At 38.9% G+C, this 18,626-nt stretch overlaps 1 protein-coding gene across 1 annotated transcript in view; it reads left to right on the top strand.

The window, feature by feature from the left end:
* ARHGAP15 (Rho GTPase activating protein 15) overlaps nt 1-18,626 on the top strand; it is a 624,143-nt gene that overhangs the window by 494,060 nt on the left and 111,457 nt on the right. Inside the window, exon 12 of the mRNA XM_067739897.1 lies at nt 1,817-1,951. Within this exon, the coding sequence (XP_067595998.1) occupies nt 1,817-1,951 (135 nt within the window). The remainder of the gene's footprint in view (nt 1-1,816; nt 1,952-18,626) is intronic.

Genomic DNA, 18,626 nt, shown 5'->3' with positions numbered 1-18,626 from the left:
AAATGATTTAATCAGGAGTAAAACCAATTTTATTATAAGGGCACGCAGGGGGTGTGGCACCATAGTGAGAGGGACATTTCAAAATATCTGACAGATTTCAACAACGTGAAAAACCCGTTCTTTAAAGTGACAGTAAACCCCATCAGGTCTCCCTTTTTGATGCTATTGTTAACAGTTGACTGTTTAAAGCTGGCCTGCTAAGATGCTGTCGTCCTATTTCAATAGTGTGTAGCCAAATAAAAGACTAATTGTTGAAATACAATCAATCAAAAATGATTGCAGGGCAGAAAGAAGGTCTCCTCTGCTGATTTTGTTGTGGATCAAATTATTGTGTTATGACCGAGGTAGGAATGAAGGCTGAAAGGGGAGAAGAAAATAGCCCGTCTGAAATAAACAGATTCACCTTCATTGCCTCTCTTTGCAAACAGCCAATTGAGCAGGAACATAACTTACTAGCCCTGGGAGTAATAGTCCATTTAGAAAAAAAAATCTGATAAAGATTTCGGCTAATATTTTTAAAAGGACATGAAGACTATTAGCAGAACTGCCCATGCAGAGATCCCCTATAGTGACAATTCTCAGCTTTTCTTACATTTTTGGTGTCAATTCTCCTCTGCATTCATAAAACTGACACAAGCAAGCATCTGAATGTGAGCTTCGGACGTCGGTAAGGAAACACAATTCTAGTTGACCAAATACCTATTAAGTTCTTGCCAGGATACTCTGCTTTCCCATTAACCCCCAGGTTGTCCAGAATGATTAGCTTTAGTTTTCATTAAGCCCAGAATCCAAAATCTCTTCTGTGTTGTACGTTCAGAAAGACAAACGCTGTGGATCAGCAGCAATGTTTTTATGCCTGCTTCCTTTTAGTTGTATGCAAAGATGTCACTTTCAGACCCTATTACATCCACTTTTTGGGTGAGAATGATTCCAGACTTTCATACTGAAGACGAAAAGGAAGGAAATAATTGCCCAGCGTCTCTTTATTTCTTCTAAGAACTTTATTGTGGCCTTTATTTTCTTTAATATTTAAATGTCTCAACTCACTCAAGCTTCCCAAGCAAACATTTCCGTTATTTCTAAGAGGAGTTGGTAAGCACTTGTGGGTTGTCTTTAGTGTGTTATCATTTTTGACAGCTTTGCATAGCCTACGTAGGCCAACAGGGGTCTGTCTAATATTGTTGCTGGGCACATTTTCCTTGCTGAGATGAAAACTAAAAAAAGATATTTTTGAAGCAGTAAGAAGGAATTAATATCCTTTCTCACTCACTATTCTATTCCTTGCTGACTTTATATTCAGTGAAAAAAGGAAAAAAGTGTTACCCATTATTCCCTTGTACATAGCAAGACTAACACATGTAAAGCAATAACTCATTTTCTATTGCCATGTTTAGCATATGTCTCCTGTTGGCTCAGCAAGGCCTTTAGGCCGGTCCCTTGAGCCGGCCATCATTGGCAACTCTTAGCCCCTCGGCCTCAAAACCAAATAGCTTTGAATCATGTTGAGCTGTGATGCTAATTTTCATACTGATGCATTATGGGAATAAATGTATCTGACATACTGTGTCAATGGCACTGTCTCTTTGTGTCTCTTGTTTTTTGTTAGCTGCACTCCTACAGATGGTATTCCATTGAAAATGTTCCCGTCCTACGGAAAAAAGGAAAAAAAAAAAAAACCATGCACAGCACCAAACCTCTAGGTGCAGAAGGCTGTTATCGGTTGCTGATGATAGTAGGCAAACATTAACATAATAATTAGTGTCTTGTAATTGTTTCATTAAAACCAGTTGTTCCATTTCTCCTCGTGTTTTCCCAGAAGAGAAGCTGAATTTGGACGACAGCCAGTGGGAGGACATCCACGTTGTCACTGGAGCACTGAAGATGTTTTTCCGGGAGCTGCCTGAGCCGCTCTTCCCTTACAGCTTCTTTGAGCGGTTTGTGGAGGCGATCAGTAAGTACCTTACAGACAGGAGCGGTTGGTGCAATAACCTGGCAGTGTGGAATTACTATTAAGTAAATAATAAGAATGGTGATAATAGCAATCATGGTGATGATAATATCCCCAATGCTCCACAGCTTTCATTTTAGTTTTGGTGTTTTTGATGGCTTATTCTTATTTCTGCAATATTATCTAAGTGTTTTGAAAAATTAAGAAAAAAAGAAGAAGGCATCCTGTTTAGGGTGACCAGTTTTCAACTAAGCCTTCTCAAATGAAAATGGCTTCTCATGCAATCTGCTTTACAGGGGCCACCTTCCGCCTCCCTAGCCCCTACCTTTATACTTTCAGAATCACAGTGAGTTTAACTGAGTTCAAGGAGATTTTGAAAAAGAACAGGAGTGAATTAACTATTACATTTCATTAAAGAGGTGTTAAATCATCAGCTGAGGCATCACCTTCTCAAGGCTTGCTCACCCTACACCCACCAACACTAGTAAAGAGTTGGCTACAATTTGCTTACAAACAGTGTGAATATTAAATTAAGTAATGGAAAGTTTCTTCTGTTAAGCTGGTGGCCTTATGGGAGGTTGAGTTGTATCACTTACTAGCCAACAGTCGTTGTATACTCCCTGAAACTTCCTTTCTATTATTTTCTCATTCATAACACACGCACACGCGCGTGCGCACACACATGTAAAAACGAATGAATGAATGAATGAAAATCTTTCCAAATGCAAGGACACTTCCGCTATTGATTCTCGGAGCAGCAACGATTAGTACATCTCTAAATTTAACATCTTAGGGTGTACTTACTATGATTGTGACAGCTTGGAAAAAGTTTCCTGGCAAGCAGGCTGATTCAAGGAGGAAAAAGAAAGAAGAAAGAAAGGTAAAATTAAAAAGCTTGCAAGCCTGGCAGGAGCTTAATTAAAGTCCAAATGAGAATAATCTCCAAGAAAAAAAAGTGCTCTACTTAGGAGGTCTGATCTTGGATGTCTGTGTGTACAGTGTTCCCATTAGGGGGAGTGGGATATGGGGAGCCTGTTGGAAACAGCCCCTCAATATGCCCTTTTATTCTGTTTTTCATTTCACAAAAGTCTTCACGCTTGTTTAAAGCTCTGGCAAAATGATATCAAGAGGAATAAAGCAGAGCTTATTCTCCCAAGGTCTTTCTCTTGCTGCCTGCTCACAATTTCAGATGTTGTTGTTGTTGAATAGAGTAGCAGTGCTTTAAATATGGGTTTTGAAGTGAGGCTGGAGCTCATATCCCCTGTCAGAGTTTTTATTTCATGAGCCCTCTGCTTCTCAAGAAGAACAGTATTTTATAGTTCCCAGGCTCTCGTCACTTCTTTTTAAAAGGAGGAATAAAGAAAAAATAAACAAGCATGAATTTCCCTAACAGTTTATTCTGATATTCCATCTTGGAACGCTCAAGCACGGAAGATCACTCATAATGCGAAGACAGTGTTCTGGTAAGACACTGGGGGCTTTTGCATTTGGGTACATATTTCTGATTATGTATATTTAGAGAATTCATACAAATTTCACATCGTGGTCGCCATACTTTTAAGTGAGAATTGTCTTATTTGGAAATATACTTGTGCATGTGCTGATTTGAGGGCTATGATGTAGGATACCCATCGTTTAAGCTTCCTTTAGTTAACCTGATTCTGAAGATATTAGGCAAGCCATTCCCTTAGTCTAAGAGATGTGGGAAGCAGGCCCTCAAACCCATGAGAGGTTGTGTCCTTTGAATTTCCATAAAGAGGAGGACCATCTCTGGTCTATCCTAGACTTGACTCCAAACTGGACAGAATTTCAGAATTATTGGCATGGTTAGAACTTAACAAAGCAGAATTGAGGTAGGCAGCATGCTGTTGTGACTGATGGCTATTGAGAGGATTTTTTCCAACACCTATCAAATAGGCTATGGAGAAAATGAATGAGAGAGTGCTTTAGAAAGTCCTTTAGAGATGTAAGATACTGAACAAATGCTAACAGTGTTTCTCCAGATGAGCTTTGTTTGAGAAAGTAATCTAGAAGCAAAGAGACGGGAGTTTTTCCTTCATTGCTCAAGGCAAGGAGAATCACCCTCAGCAGGCTTGCCTTACCTAACTCATGTAGTACGTAGTATTTTTAATATGTCAAATGGAGGGACTAACCAAGAGGCTGATATGGCTGAGAAATATGATGTTGGAAAGGGACATATGTTTGCTAATCCATGCATTTTTGACATAACCTTGACATTAGTTCTTGAATTCTCAACTCAGCTTGAGGTTGTAGTTCATGTTTAAATATCCTTAAGCAATGGCAGAATGGCCACATAGTTCTTTGGAAATGGCAAAACCACACCAGAGGAGGCACTTTTACTCCACGGTGCACTAACTGAGTAAAAAAGTTTTTCCAAAATATAAGGACATCCATATCCAGTCCCAGAGAAGTGCTGGGCTTTATCATAACTCTCGCTGCCTCTTGTAAAATCTATACCATGAGAAGCTCAACAGACCTGCCCATGAATTCTTCGCTCTTTTTGAAAAGGAACCAGCCAGGTGAGGTCTGTCTGCAGGGGAGATGTCCATATAGGCTGGCTCTAGGCTTCTTTGACCATCTTCATCCATCACTTCTTTGCTCTGTACCTGTGGAAGGTTGACCCTAGCCAGCTGTATCGCAGAGGTGCTCTTGAGGGCTGGCTTCCTGCTGCTACAGTCAGTGGAAGTCTCTGGTGATAGATGGCAGAGGGGAGGGGGAAGGAAAAGACCAACCAGTTTTTTTAGTTTATCCTCCACCCCCTACCCCTTGCCCACCCATCTGCCTCAGATAGCTTCTCTACCTGAGGATCCATGATGTCCTCCATGTCTTCAGCCCATTCTGGTTCCATCTTCCATCTGGTGATGTGGACCCTCCTCCCTTTGTCCCTCCAGCCTGGTAGTGGCTTCCTGCAGTGGCTGGTTTCTTGGTGACTTCAGGCTTCCTTATTTGGCTCTCAGCTTCTTCATCACATGGGTAACCAGTTCCCTGCATCAAAATCATTCCCTCTGTTGGTGTAAATGCTTGAAGTGATGTCTGGTCTCTGGTTAGCCACTAGCAAAACTCCATGCCAGTCACTGTCATGGTTCATGTAGCTATAACGTTATTTTCCTTTACTGTCTCACTACCCCCAAGCCCAGTTTGTGAAGGCTTAAGATTTCTATTTGGCCCCAAATTGAGAGATCTTCTGTTACCCTTTCATGACAGAGTGAAAAGGTGAATAGACCAAAAGGAATTTTACATCCAACTGGAATGCTTTGCTTCTGAAGAAGAAATGTTTTTTCGTGTACAAGCAATTAATGATCATTTGTGCTATTTGAAATACTGTTAATTTTTATTATATGTTTGAAAGTCATCATTACATATTCCAAGAAGAGTGAACAGAAGGCATTTACTTTTTTAAGTAGTTTCTTTTTGGACCAAAAACAAGCATTAATATGATAAGAACCAACAATTGCCATAGTGATTTCCTGTCTGATAACACCCATTGGGGTAACAAAAACACTAGCGATTGTTTCATATTTCAGAATCCAAGTACTGCAGCTATTGATCTGAAATTCTATACTTGAGGTCAATGCAACTGGGTCACCTGCAGGTTATTTCATGGGGATTTAACCCACTGACTGCAAGGACTTAATTCCCTGGAAATGACTTGTGTTGAAGGCATTATTAATACTGTAAATGTGAACTCAGTACAAAAGCATGACTTTAGAGTTTTATGATAGGTGATGCAATCTTGTGGCTAAAAGCCTGCAGGGGGTCTGGACATTGCCAGTACATCTAAATCCTATGAAATGTACGAAGTTTTTCCTCTATTCCCATCTCTTTTGTTCTGGTACCGCTACGGATCCAAAGAAAAGAGACAACAAACAGTGTCTTTTCTATTTTACTATCTGCATTTTTCCAAAATTCCTGGGAAAGGGAAAGAGAGGAGGAAAACTTGTTGACACTTTTTATAATTATCTAATTTATTTCTGAAAATAACACAGGAGACACAGAAGAAATGGAAAAATCATGTGGAAAGTAATTTCTAGCTCATAAAGTTACTATGAGAATAATACAACATAACATTTCCTTTATATTAGGTGCTCAATAAATGATTTGAAAGAAATTCATTTTTCAGAGGAAAAAAGTAAGTCACAAAATATTTCCCAAGTTCATATGGCTCAGAAGATTAGGTTTAGCATTAAGCTGCAGACTCTAAAACATAAATACTTTCCATCATCCTACATTGCATTTCTGGGACTGTTCATCTAAAAGAAATCTTGCTGGAAGAATAACTAACAACTAAACTAGCTGTTGCCAGATATCTGTCTGTTACATCATCCTATATAAAACCTATATATCCCATATCATTCTATATAAGATCGTGTCATTTCTGTCTTTTTTTTTAACCAAGGTTAGAATGAAATGATCAGAAATTTTAGTATTGGAGTTCTAGGTTAGAAATAAGTTAAAACTTTCCAAGAGTGAGCTATGTTTCAGTATTTACTATTAGATATTAAAAGCATCAGTGCTTTAAATATTGCCCTCTTTGAGTACATTTTAACCCTCCACTGTATTATTTTTGTAACCAATTTTTCACCTATCCCCTTTTGAAATTCATTTAGATATATACAATGTTACTTTCCTATTTCATATGAGTACCTGTTTCAAGCTGAAGTGTTATTAATGTTCCTTTATACAGTTATTCACTTTTATCAAATTACAACATGCACCAAACCAGATTCTACAGAGGAGTTTATGATGGAAAGTGATGGATTGGGCCCTATCACTTCACATCCCCAGGCCTATTCATGAGAGGAAACCTCCTTCAACTATTTCAGTTTTCATCTCTTGTAGTCGTTACTTTCATAACTCTGGATAATATCTCTACTTCTTGACTTATCTACTATAGATAATACCTAATATGAAATATTAACTTATTCTACTTCACTTCCTCCAGCATTTGATAGTCATATTATTATATGTAGATGTTGAATAATACACATGAACCTCTGTTTCTTGTTTCATTGAGCATTCTACAGTAACTCCTAACTTTCCTTTGTAAGGTAAATATATTTTCCTTTCTACTCTTTCCTTTACCTCTCTTCCTTTCTTTCACAATCTCTGGTTATTAACTCCTTTAAATTTTAATAGTTTGACCAATTAGAAAACTAATAAACAGCGTTGATATTTGCATCATTATGAGTTTGTAAGTCTTGTTCATTACCTGTCCAAGAGGTTTCACAAAGATTCCTTCTTTAGAATTCACTGTCACAATCCCTACACTTGTCAAAGAGTATTCCTCACCAGGTCCAATAGAATCTATTTTATTACACTCCAAAAATTGCTTAAACTCTTGGCCACATTTGGTTCCCTTTATAGTTGGATCGTGCTTTTCTTGTGCAGATTTTTAATTTATTTTTTTCCTGGCGTCTGTAATTGCTTTTCTTTTTCTTCGCTTTTTTTCTTTTATAATGTCCTTACTCATTTCTGACACTATTGCGCAGAGTCCCGATTTACCAGGATGGCTTCTTTCTAGAGACTTCTGCCATTCTAATTCATATTGGAGTGGTGCTTCCAGGGCTGCTTCAGGGTGTTCAGATTTCTTTGTGTTTTCTGAATTAGAGGCACTGTTTCCTATAGGACATGTGTATTCGTTTCCTATTGCTGCCGTAACAAATTACCTTGAACTCAGTGGCCTAAAATAACAGTGATTTATTACCACATATTTCTATAGGACAGAAGTCTGAAGCTTAGTCTCACTGAGCTAAAATCAGAGTGCCGGAAGGACGATATTCTGGAGGCTCTGCAGGAGAATCCACTTCCTTGCTTTTTCTAGCTTCTAGAGGTTGCCTGCATGCCTTAGCCAGTGGTCCCCTTCCACCTCCTTCACAGGCAGCAGTCACATGACATCACATCACTCTGACCTCTTCTGTAGTCAGTCTCCCTCTGACTTTCTCCTCAGTCCATTTTCCAGTTTTGAGGACCTTTGTGATTACATTGGGCACCCCCTGGATCATCCAGGATACTTCCCCATCTCAAGGTCCTTAATTTAATCATATCTACAAAATCTCTTCTGCCATGTAAAGTAACATATTCACAGGCTCTAGGAAGTAAAGTATGGACATCTTTATGGAGCCTTTTTTTTTTTTTGCCTACACCTTCTCTACACCCATGTCACAGATGTGCTTCATCCATCAATTTTCATCTTCCTGTCTCAAATCTAAAGAATCATCAGAGTTGAGATAACAGTGAAACCATAGGTTGATTAGTAGATGAGCGGAAAATAAAGAGAAATGACCTTGTGAATTTCCTTACAAGATGTTTTATCTATTATTTGTGCGGTATAAGCTTAGAGATTTGTGTCAGGCCTGGGCCAAAGCTCATTTATTCAAGGACTGTCTGATAATTTCACCTTGGTCACCTTCACCTCAGCTCTGTGCTGCTCTTGCTAGAGCATGATTTAGGGTTTGTTGATTTGTTGTATTCTAAATTTCCAAAGTTGCCTTTTGTGTATAAAAATAATTACTTTTCCTTCCACCCCTGAGCAGGACCCCATCATGGGAATGCAATCAATGCTAACTTCAAGATCAAAACAACCTTATGGGTCCAATAGCAGTCCCCTTATCCTTGTTTTCAGTTACTCTTAAATAATATTATATATATAATGTTTATTATATATCATGTTTATTATGCATCATATTGTTATATATCGTGTTTATTTAATATATGTGCATATACATATATATATATATGTATTTATGTATATAACACTTGGAGATTAGGCAAGCCAGCAACAAACTGAGACAGTAAAGATGCTTCATACAAGTCTTCAATTTAAAGGTTGTAGTCACACACTCACTTGAAGACAATATTTATGCCTAGTTTTGCTACACACTGATCAGTTAAGCAGTAAAACAAATTGTGAGAAATGGTATCCATAAGGTTGACTAAGCATCTTTAAAATCAAGGCACCGAAGGTAGAGCATACCCCATGCCTAGTCCTTAAATATAACTCATCCTACTATACATCTGTCAGTCACACCATCCTCGTATAAAAATGATCTAGGGCTTCCCTGGTGGTGTAGTGGTTGAGAGTCCGCCTGCCGATGCAGGGGACACGGGTTCGTGCCCCGGTCCGGGAAAATCCCACATGCCGCGGAGCAGCTGGGCCCGTGAGCCATGGCCACTGAGCCTGCGCGTCTGGAGCCTGTGCTCCGCAACGGGAGAGGCCACAACAGTGAGAGGCCCACATACCGCAGAAAAAAAAAATCTAAATTAAAGACGTTGCCCTATGTCAGAAAGTATCTATTGCATGTCTTAATGGTTTTTTTCTATGGCCATCATGCCATTTTACCTTTAAACTATACTTTCAATAAGTAATTGGGAAAATAAACTAGTCAAGTATATTTGCAAATATTTTCTTTACTCTTGACTTTATCTTGCCCTTTGGTCAAACTATTTCTGATGCATCATCAACTCCATGATGACACTCTGGGAGAAAAGAAACAGAGCTTGCAAGGCACTTGACTACGAATAGTTGCTAAACATGAAAGCATGATAGTGACAAATTACCTTAAGACCAGAGAAAGGAAAAAACAGGGTTTAAAGGTCACCACAGAGAAAGCAGAGCTATAAAAATAATGTAGTACAAAAATATTCTCTACAGCACCATTTCAAGGAAATTTGAAATTAAAATAAAGGTAGATTTTACAAATACTCCCCTTTAACTACAGTTTCCACTTCAAGCTCACAGACTTGGCGGGGTTTTTGTTGTGGTTGCTTTTTAATCAGTGTGTTTGTGTGTGTGTGTGTGTGTGTGTGTGTGTGTGTGTGTGTGTGTGTGTTTTAGCAAACTAGAAATTTTATGGCTGATGCCTAGCTTGTCTCTTAACTCATTCTAATTATATTCATAATTAAATTGTAAAAAAAAATAGTTGACTAGAGCCAAATGGCTTGCACAGGTGTCTTTTTGTAGGAATGGTTTAGTGCTAGATAATAAACAACTGGACCTCCATCTACTTAATTTGGCTTAATGAAAAGTCCTTTATAAGTAAAACTAGAAGGTGATTCAGAACTAAAATTGGACCTCGACGCTGAAATTAATTGAGTGGTAACACATCAGCTCCATTAGAAAACGTGGTGCTTGTCTTTTTGCTTTTCCTTAAAACTTTCTTGCACTTCTTTCTTCCATAGCCTTATGAGGTCAGTTTTCAAAGCAATAAACTTCAAGCTGAGCGATGAGCCAGTCAGCCTTCCTGAGCATCCCTGCTCCCACTGAAGAGAGGTGCTTTTAAAAAATATATAGCAAAATGCAGAATTTCTCCTCAGTACCTCAGTGGAAAACAGTTATCGCGACCCTGTCCTCTAATGTAGATTTAGATCACTGGTTTTCATGGGCTGTTATCAGGGTCACAGCATCAATAGATCCTAATGAAAAATGAGGGTTTGTGGCCTTTGAGATGCCAGTCTCATTTCACATTCTCAGGTTAACACCAGTACTGCTTTGTGATCACCACAGAGAGACGTTCCAAAAAGTTTTCTGCCGACCCACTCCCAACTCTGATTCTGGCCACATTTCTGGGAGAATGACCTCTCCTACTTCCCCAGTAGGTTTCTTTTCTCTCACCCAGTCCAGCGTGGTTCTAATTATAAAGATAAGCTAATGATGCAACTGGCTTGCCGTTTCCTTTTGAGGAAAAGCCAAATTCTTTGTGAGGTCTTCAAAGCCCTTCGTGTCTGGTTACCTGAAAGTTCTCTTGCCTGGACCATGTCCTTCAAGCCCGCTGATCTCCTGGCCTTTCCTTGAATACCCCAGGTATATGGAGGGTCTTTGTCTGCTCAACCCCTCTGCTACAGGCATGTCCCCATGTTGCCACTCACATGTTCACTTTTCAGTGAGGCCTACCTCATCAGAGAAGCTAACATTTCTACCTGTGGGGCACACCACCACCCCCATTCAAATCCTGAGTCCACTATTTACTACCTTTAAGACCTTGAGCAAGTCCTCAACCTCTCTTCACCTCAATTTCTACAACTAGAAAAAGGATGTAAAAGTCGTATCTTCCCCATGGGGGCTGTAGGGAGTTTAATGAAATGCTAATTATGACAAGGCACTTATTTACGGGTTTCTGGCACGTGACATTCAGTGAACATCAGCTAGTAATATCAAATCAGTGTACAATCAGCCTATCCTTCGGGCCACGCTCTCAAATGACCTTCCTGTCCATTCCCACAATCTTTCCACTCCTCCGATAACGTGTCTCAAGTGACACATATGATCATCTTTATTCTGCTTTAATATTTGTTTCCAGAATTCCAGACAGCACCAAATACGTTTAAGATAATAATCCAGGATATTCTCTTGCTTTGAGATCCAGCAAATCCCACTTTTCTTTATCTCATGACATCTCTCCTTTGTTCTGTCAGCAGTTCCCAGCCCAACTCCACCTGATTATTCCAAAGCCTGTTACTTCATTATAGAACATACATCTTAATCATAACTCAGAGGCTAACCATCTTCTCCAACCTGACGCTGCCTTACTTCTAATGGATATTAGTAAACGTGACATTGATAGTGACACCAGAAAAGACAACTTCAAAGTAATGCCTTCTCCCAATTGGGAAATTAGCTTCCTTGCTGATGGTGTTCCTGTGTTTTCTCTTGTGAAGGTTATAGGCTCATTGGCAGGAGAGGAGTTTAGGGTGTGGAAGGGGGAGGCTAGACACCAGGCTGTGCACATATTCGTAACACTGTAGATCTTTCTCACAGAAAAAAACATTCAAAGAGTTGTCAACTAAACCGTATTCTACAAGAAGTCATTCCTCCTCATGCACACACATAGACACAGGGACACACACTCACACACATTCTCCAAAGCGGAAATGTTTCATTTTTTTTCTTTGCAGCTCTCACAACTCGTGACATTCTAGCTTTAAAAGGTAGACTTATTTTGGAGGATTCCCTGGCGGTCCAGTGGCTAGGACTCCACGATTTCACTGCCGAGAGCCCAGTTCAATCCCTGGTCGGGGAAATAAGATCCCACAAGCCACGCGGTACGGCCAAAAAGAAAAAACTTTTACAATTATCTCAAGAGAACTTTCCTATTAGTCTCCCTGAGCTATTTTTGAACCTTGATATGGGGTGAGAACTGATCCCTTACCCTGTTTCCTCTTGCCTGCTTACAGGCAGGCACATGCTCTCATCGGCTCAGGCACCTGTCCTTACTCTAATTCTCCACCTCTCAGTTGATAACAGAGTTTTCTTCTAATAGCTTCTAGGGCTATCACGGGCGCCTTGAAATGCAGCATGTCTTCATTGGCTCACTCTTTATTGTTTTGGAGAGTTAAACTTTAGAAGTGATGTCTGCCAGAGTACTATACATCTCCTGGGGGAATTCTGCTCATGTTGGAACAGCACAATATACTTGCTGAGAATTGCCATGTGGTTTGGAGATTGGAGCCTTTCCCTAAGGATCGACTCACACATTTTCTACCTACACTTTGGGAAACAGAAACATGGAAAATGGATACCCTTTTATAGAAAGCAAGTAGCAGTGCTGGTTTTGTAAGTTAAAGTAATGTGCTTGAAAAAACAAAAGCAAACACATATTTTTTAAAAAATCCATGCACGATAGAAAAAAGTTGCACTGGATAATTATGAGTTTCCTCCTTTCATTGACTTATTTATAGTTTTCTATTTAAATGTGCAGTCCCTTTTATTTCATGCAACATCTTCACTTTTCAGAAAATTGAAACTCTAAAAGGGTAAATGTCTAAGGCCCTGAGTCCATGATTACTGTCTAACCAATCAGCTCTTGGCCCCTTTCTCTTTTACTTTTCACTTGGAGCGTCCAGTAGGTGAAAGGTTGACTCTTTCAGATCTCAAGTCCATTCGTCTGCCAAGTAACGGATGGGTAGACCCAATATTGTCATCTGTCATGCTAGTTTGCAGGCTGATACTGTCCTTCCAATACATGAAATCAATGATCTTTTGAGCTTCTCCTCCAGGTCCCTAACTCTAAGCACTCTAAGCACCATGGTAAGATTGTTCTTTGACACCTTTTGTGATATTCTCTGAATATCTAATTGGCACCTAAGAAGGAACTATTACATCATTGAAATATTTTTTTGAAATTTCTACTCCTTTGTGCTTTGTTATAAAAATGTTTTAGGAAAAAATCATCCTGAGCAATATTAGACACAGAAAGACCTCTGAAACCCCTGTCTATGATGCTAGGATCTGTAATGCTCAGGGCTTCTGAGAGCTGGACCCCTAAATGAATATGTCTTAGCCAAGCAGAAGACCCAGAGTTCTCCACAAAGGGGAAAGACAGACCAACTAGAACATAACTAGAAGAATCACATTGGTCAATGTCAGAATCCAAACACCATCTTTCTCTAACAGTTCCTTAATATTTGAAAAGACCTAAAACATAAGCTCCAACCTCTGTGTAGTATTCTCCTTTCTTTCTCTGTTCTTTCAATCATTCTCAAGAATTAATATCACACTCTTCCAAGTGTGCCCCTCTAAAGTTTGGAAATTATCTTAGTCAGCTTGGGCTGCCATAACAAAATGCCATTGACTGGGTGACTTAAACAACAGAAATGTATTTCTCACAGTTCTGAATGCTGGAAGTCTGAGATCAGTGGGCCAGCATGGTTGGGTTCCAGTAAAGCTCACTCCCTGGTTTGCAGATGGCCACCTTCTCACTGTATCCTTGTGTGGTGGAGAGAGAGCAAGTTTGGTCTCTTCCTCTTCTTAGAAGGATGCTAATCCCATCATGAGGCCCCACCCTCATGACCTCACCAGCATCTAATGACCTCCCCCAAAGGCCCCACCTTCAAATACCATCACGTTGGAAGTTAGGGTTTCAACATAAGAATTTGGGGTACCACAAAAAAAAAATTAGGACTTCCCTGGTGGCGCAGTGGTTGAGAGTCCGCCTGCCGATTCAGGGGACACGGGTTCGTGCCCCGGTCCGGGAAGATACCACGTGCCGCGGAGCGGCTAGGCCCGTGAGCCATGGCTGCTGAGCCTGCACGTCTGGAGCCTGTGCTCCACAACAGGAGAGGCCACAACAGTGAGAAGCCCGCGTACCACAAAAAAAAAAAAAGAATTTGGGGGACTGGGGGAACAAAAATTTTCAGGCAATAACAGAAATCATACTTGAATGAATACTTTAGTTGTACAACTTAACCAGTGTAGGATGAAGTTTCTTCCCTTATTCTGGCAATATCTTTCTATTACTGCCACACACGATTTAATTAGCTCTTTATTAATATTAGTTAATTATATTATGGGGGTCTAAAATTGAATTTAAAGTTCCAGGTGTCACTTTTACCCATTTCTCTCTCGTATTAATTTTGTGTGTTTTTTAACCTACGTGCAGAAATATGCATGCAACCCATTGTGCTTTTTCCCTCATGATCCCAGGCTGTCAAAAGAATAACACTGGCAGTGGAGTTTTGCTTTAAGTTTTAAGTTTTGCATAGTCACAAGACTAATCTCACCTGAGTCACGTAACAATTGGAACTGGGACCAAAATCCAAGTTTTTAACCATAAATCCTTCAGTCTCATCACTCACTCTTCCTCTCAGCGTTATGACATTTGCAAATCTGAACAATGTGTATTCCATACCCACATCCAGGTCCTTGAGTGCATGTCAAGACCGTATAGCATAGACTGGAAGGCCATTTGGAACAATGGGGCAACGAGGGAGAACAATTTTATAACATTTTGGGAAGAATTTCAAATACTGTGCCATTAAGAAGAATTGTAGAGAGGGGCATTAAAAATTTACAAAGTGTAATTCTTTAGACATGTGGACAGTTTTAAGAATTAATTTGAATTATAAATATTGTAAACTAAACTGGTCATATAATTACAGTTTCAATTTATGGTTTACTTACCATATTTTCACTTGGATAAAGTCAAATACAATATGTACAGTTTGCCATTTAAATTAGTATTTAAAACACTCCTTTGTGATAGATATTATTATTCCCATTATTTCAATTTAGAAAACTGAGGCTCTTGGACATTAAATAGCATGCCTAAGGCTACCAGCTGGAAAGTTGCAGAACTGAGATTTGAACCCCTATCTGGTAGACTCCAAAGCTGTTGTTCTTAACCAGGAAACTAACAGTCTTGCCTAATTTGGACAAAGTGATAGCAAGAGTCTACTTAGAAATGAGATAATTAGTAGAGTTAGATGTGGCTCAGATGAAGACTCTGTTGTCAAGAATTATAATGAAAGGAAGCTAAGTAGAACATGAATAAATTGCTATGTTCATACACATGGTCTCAAAACCTCATTGTTTACTTAAGAAAGGCTTCTGTCCTGGCTATTCAACTTAAAACAAATTCAACAAAATTTTTTATTGCTTTCTGTATCCAAGGCAACATTACAGGTACTCATTCTCATGCCTAGGTCACTGGAAAAACTTTTAAAAATAAAGTTAAGCACCAGTGAAATTCAAACACTCCTAGCAGATGGAGAAGAAAATGCTTAAAGTGTAGAAACAAGGCACTATGTCCTTATTACATTTTCTAGCAAGTGAATTAAGAAATAGCATAAAATTTCTTACAACTTTCATCATATGTGTTATTTAATTGAAAAGTAGAACTACAACAAAGCATTGCTTTGCCTCTCATGTCATGTCCTAGAATATATTTTCATGGAGTCTATAAAATAGATTCACTATTTCAACCCATCATACTCATAACAGAAAAAGCCCAACCAGAGTTAAAATACTGATACTATGTCCACTCACATGCAATGATCGTCCACTTTTTTTTTTTTTTTTTTTGCAGTACGTTGGCCTCTCACTGTTGTGGCCTCTCCCATTGCAGAGCATAGGCTCAGCGAGCCCGCTCCGCAGCATGTGGGATCCTCCCTAACCGGGCACGAACCCATGTCCCCTGCATCGGCAGGAAGACTCTCAACCACTGCGCCACCAGGGAAGCCCCAGATCGTCCACTTTTTAAAAAACATTTAACATCTTTGTTGAAACAGAGCAAACACACAGAAAAATACACCGATCTTGAGAGTGCTGTTAACTGGGAATTATTTTTTATAAAATTGGTTTTCCAGGCTATATGTTTGTGACTCTTTTCTCTGATGATTAATCATAAATTATCTCTGTTGAATTTTTAAGTATGAAACTGAGTCTAAGCTGTCTCATGTCTAGGTATAGAACTGTATAATATTGTTTTCCACCTCTTAATCTGACCTAAGGATCTCTGGGGTAGGAGCCATGTTTTAGTATCTTTGTAGCTGCAGCTACTAGGTGAATGCAAAAACATAACATGCTTTGTGTTGGTTGTTTCATGTAATTCCTCCTTTAACAATCCATTGTAATTAGCAGCAATGGACTGCTGAGGTGGGGGAGTGGGAAGGACTGGTGGTGAGTTAGATGAGTAAGAAGAGAGGAGGAAACTGTGCTTAATATAGCCCATTTTACTGAGAGCAGATTTAAGAATTAACTGCTTACATCTCTCCAGATGTTCTTATCTGTCTTTAAAGCTCTGTTTTACAGCTACCTTCAGAGGAATATGCTGACTCTAGTCTTCATATTTTCTGTATGTCAAAATGGTATTACTATATAATTTACAAAGACTTCATCTTGGTGGTTTAAAAATTTATGAGAGAAGAAAGGGGATGTTAAATGAGCAAATAAAGTATTTTGATAAGGCTAGTGAACTTTTGCAGTATTCAAAGGGTTACCTGAACTCCTGCTAATACAACTTGCCAGTCTTAAATGCAGGGCAATGGTGGAGAAAACAGTGAAACTGTACTATAAAAATAAATTACTGTCATGAATATTAAGCAACAAGAATATAATAAACATGACTGTTTGCATGATTCTGATTTATTGGTACTGATATGTGTATAAATTACGACACTAAGTGTTTATTCTAGTTGTTTCAGAATATGGGCCAAACAAAACTGGGTGGACACTTCCCACAGACCTTTCCATCTGCCACCAAATTCCTATTTTACTGCTCCTGTTGCTGAGTTTCTTATGTCGGTGGCATCAGGACCAAATGTGAGCAGCCGTTCCTTTTAGTTTACTTTGCAGACTGAGTAGATAGCCTTTCCAAGATCTGGTGTTACAACTACTACCATCATGAAGTTTCTGCTCTCTTGCAATAGAAAAACCCCAGCTGCAGAGCATCCCGTGGGCCATTCCTACTTGCTCTGTTAAACAGTGCTCACTTTTGACACGGGAGGGTTCATTACTATATTCATGAACTTCTTGGCACCGGATTTGGGATTTCCCAATGCTAAGCTGTACTGTGTTTTACAAACTTGCTTAACAGTGGATGTTCTGGATTACTTGTTCTGAGAGGTTAAAAGCAGAGAGAGAGAGCAAAAACCACCCTGTGTATCCATGTAAAATCTGGTGGTACCTCAACTGCCGTAAGATAACTACATGAATAGCACAAAGTTGGTCTTGCTGATATTCACAAGTCGATGTTATTAAGATTTGTCATCAGTTTTAATTGACACTCTTTGGAACCAGATATTTGTTAAACAGATGGCCAGAATAAGGTATCGCACAAGAAAATAACATTCTCCTGCCTCGGGTTTTTAGCTTTAATGTTACATCTCATCAGAGTTTACTTCAGGAGATTAATTATTTTGGAGATCTCTTTTCTCTAACATTGGTGGCAACCTGCAAGGAAGATAGCCAAAAATTTAATAACCTTAACAGAAGATGCAGTTTCCACGTAGTGGAGTATGCTGTACAGGTATAAGTTGATGATACCCGTAAAGAACTGCTGATCATATAAACACTTGGCTGCAGATGAATTGCCAGCTAAGGTTCATGATGAGGCAAGAATTGTTAGCTACTTAGAACTGGAAGTCTTGCAACATTCTTGAGAGCATTTTAACTACATATACACCAAAAGGTTTAAAAATCTGCATACCTATGTATTGACTACTACCTATCTAGAAACTTACCTTAGAAAATTTTTATAGATATGCACAAGTATGTGTACAAAGTTGCTCATAGAAATGTTATTTATAATCGTGAACAATGTAAAAGTAACATATTTGTCCAGATTTGGGGAAAGTTAAATTATGGCACATTCATATAATGAAATATTATACATTTGTTAAATTATGTTATAGAAAGCATTACTCACAAGGTAAAATGCCAGTAAATATTAAAAGAGAGCATAAGGGTGTACAGGTATTAACCTATTTTAAAATATGTATGTAATTATTTATAAGTAGAGAAAGGACAAAGTATTTATTTCAAATATTAACAGGGGTTGTCTCTGATTGACTATATAGCCTTCATTTTTTTTTTTTTTTGCTTTTTTATGTTCTTCAAGTTTCTTCAATAAGTACATCTGTAATAATGAAAAAAAAAAAAACCTAAAACTAAAAAGTATAAAAAGAGGGCGAGTTGACGGTATTGTGAGAGATCCCAGAAGCAGTTACTCTAGAGGATCCCAAAAGTGGTTTTGACCCAAATCACCTTCATAGAAACAGATTCCTGGACCCATTCTGCTAGGTTTTGATTCAGTGTGCCTGAGATGAGGTTGAGAAATTTTTACTAAAAAACAGTGAGCAAATTCTCAGGTGATTCTGATGTGCAGTCAGATTTGGGAACCATTGATTTCTGTCCTTTCTCCTTGATGAAGCCGAAAAGGAGAAC

The sequence above is a fragment of the Pseudorca crassidens genome, chromosome 6, assembly GCF_039906515.1.
Source record: "Pseudorca crassidens isolate mPseCra1 chromosome 6, mPseCra1.hap1, whole genome shotgun sequence".
In the NCBI taxonomy this organism is placed as follows: domain Eukaryota; kingdom Metazoa; phylum Chordata; class Mammalia; order Artiodactyla; family Delphinidae; genus Pseudorca; species Pseudorca crassidens.
The sequence above is the reverse complement of the archived record's forward strand: the minus strand, read 5'-3'. Positions and strand labels throughout refer to the sequence as shown.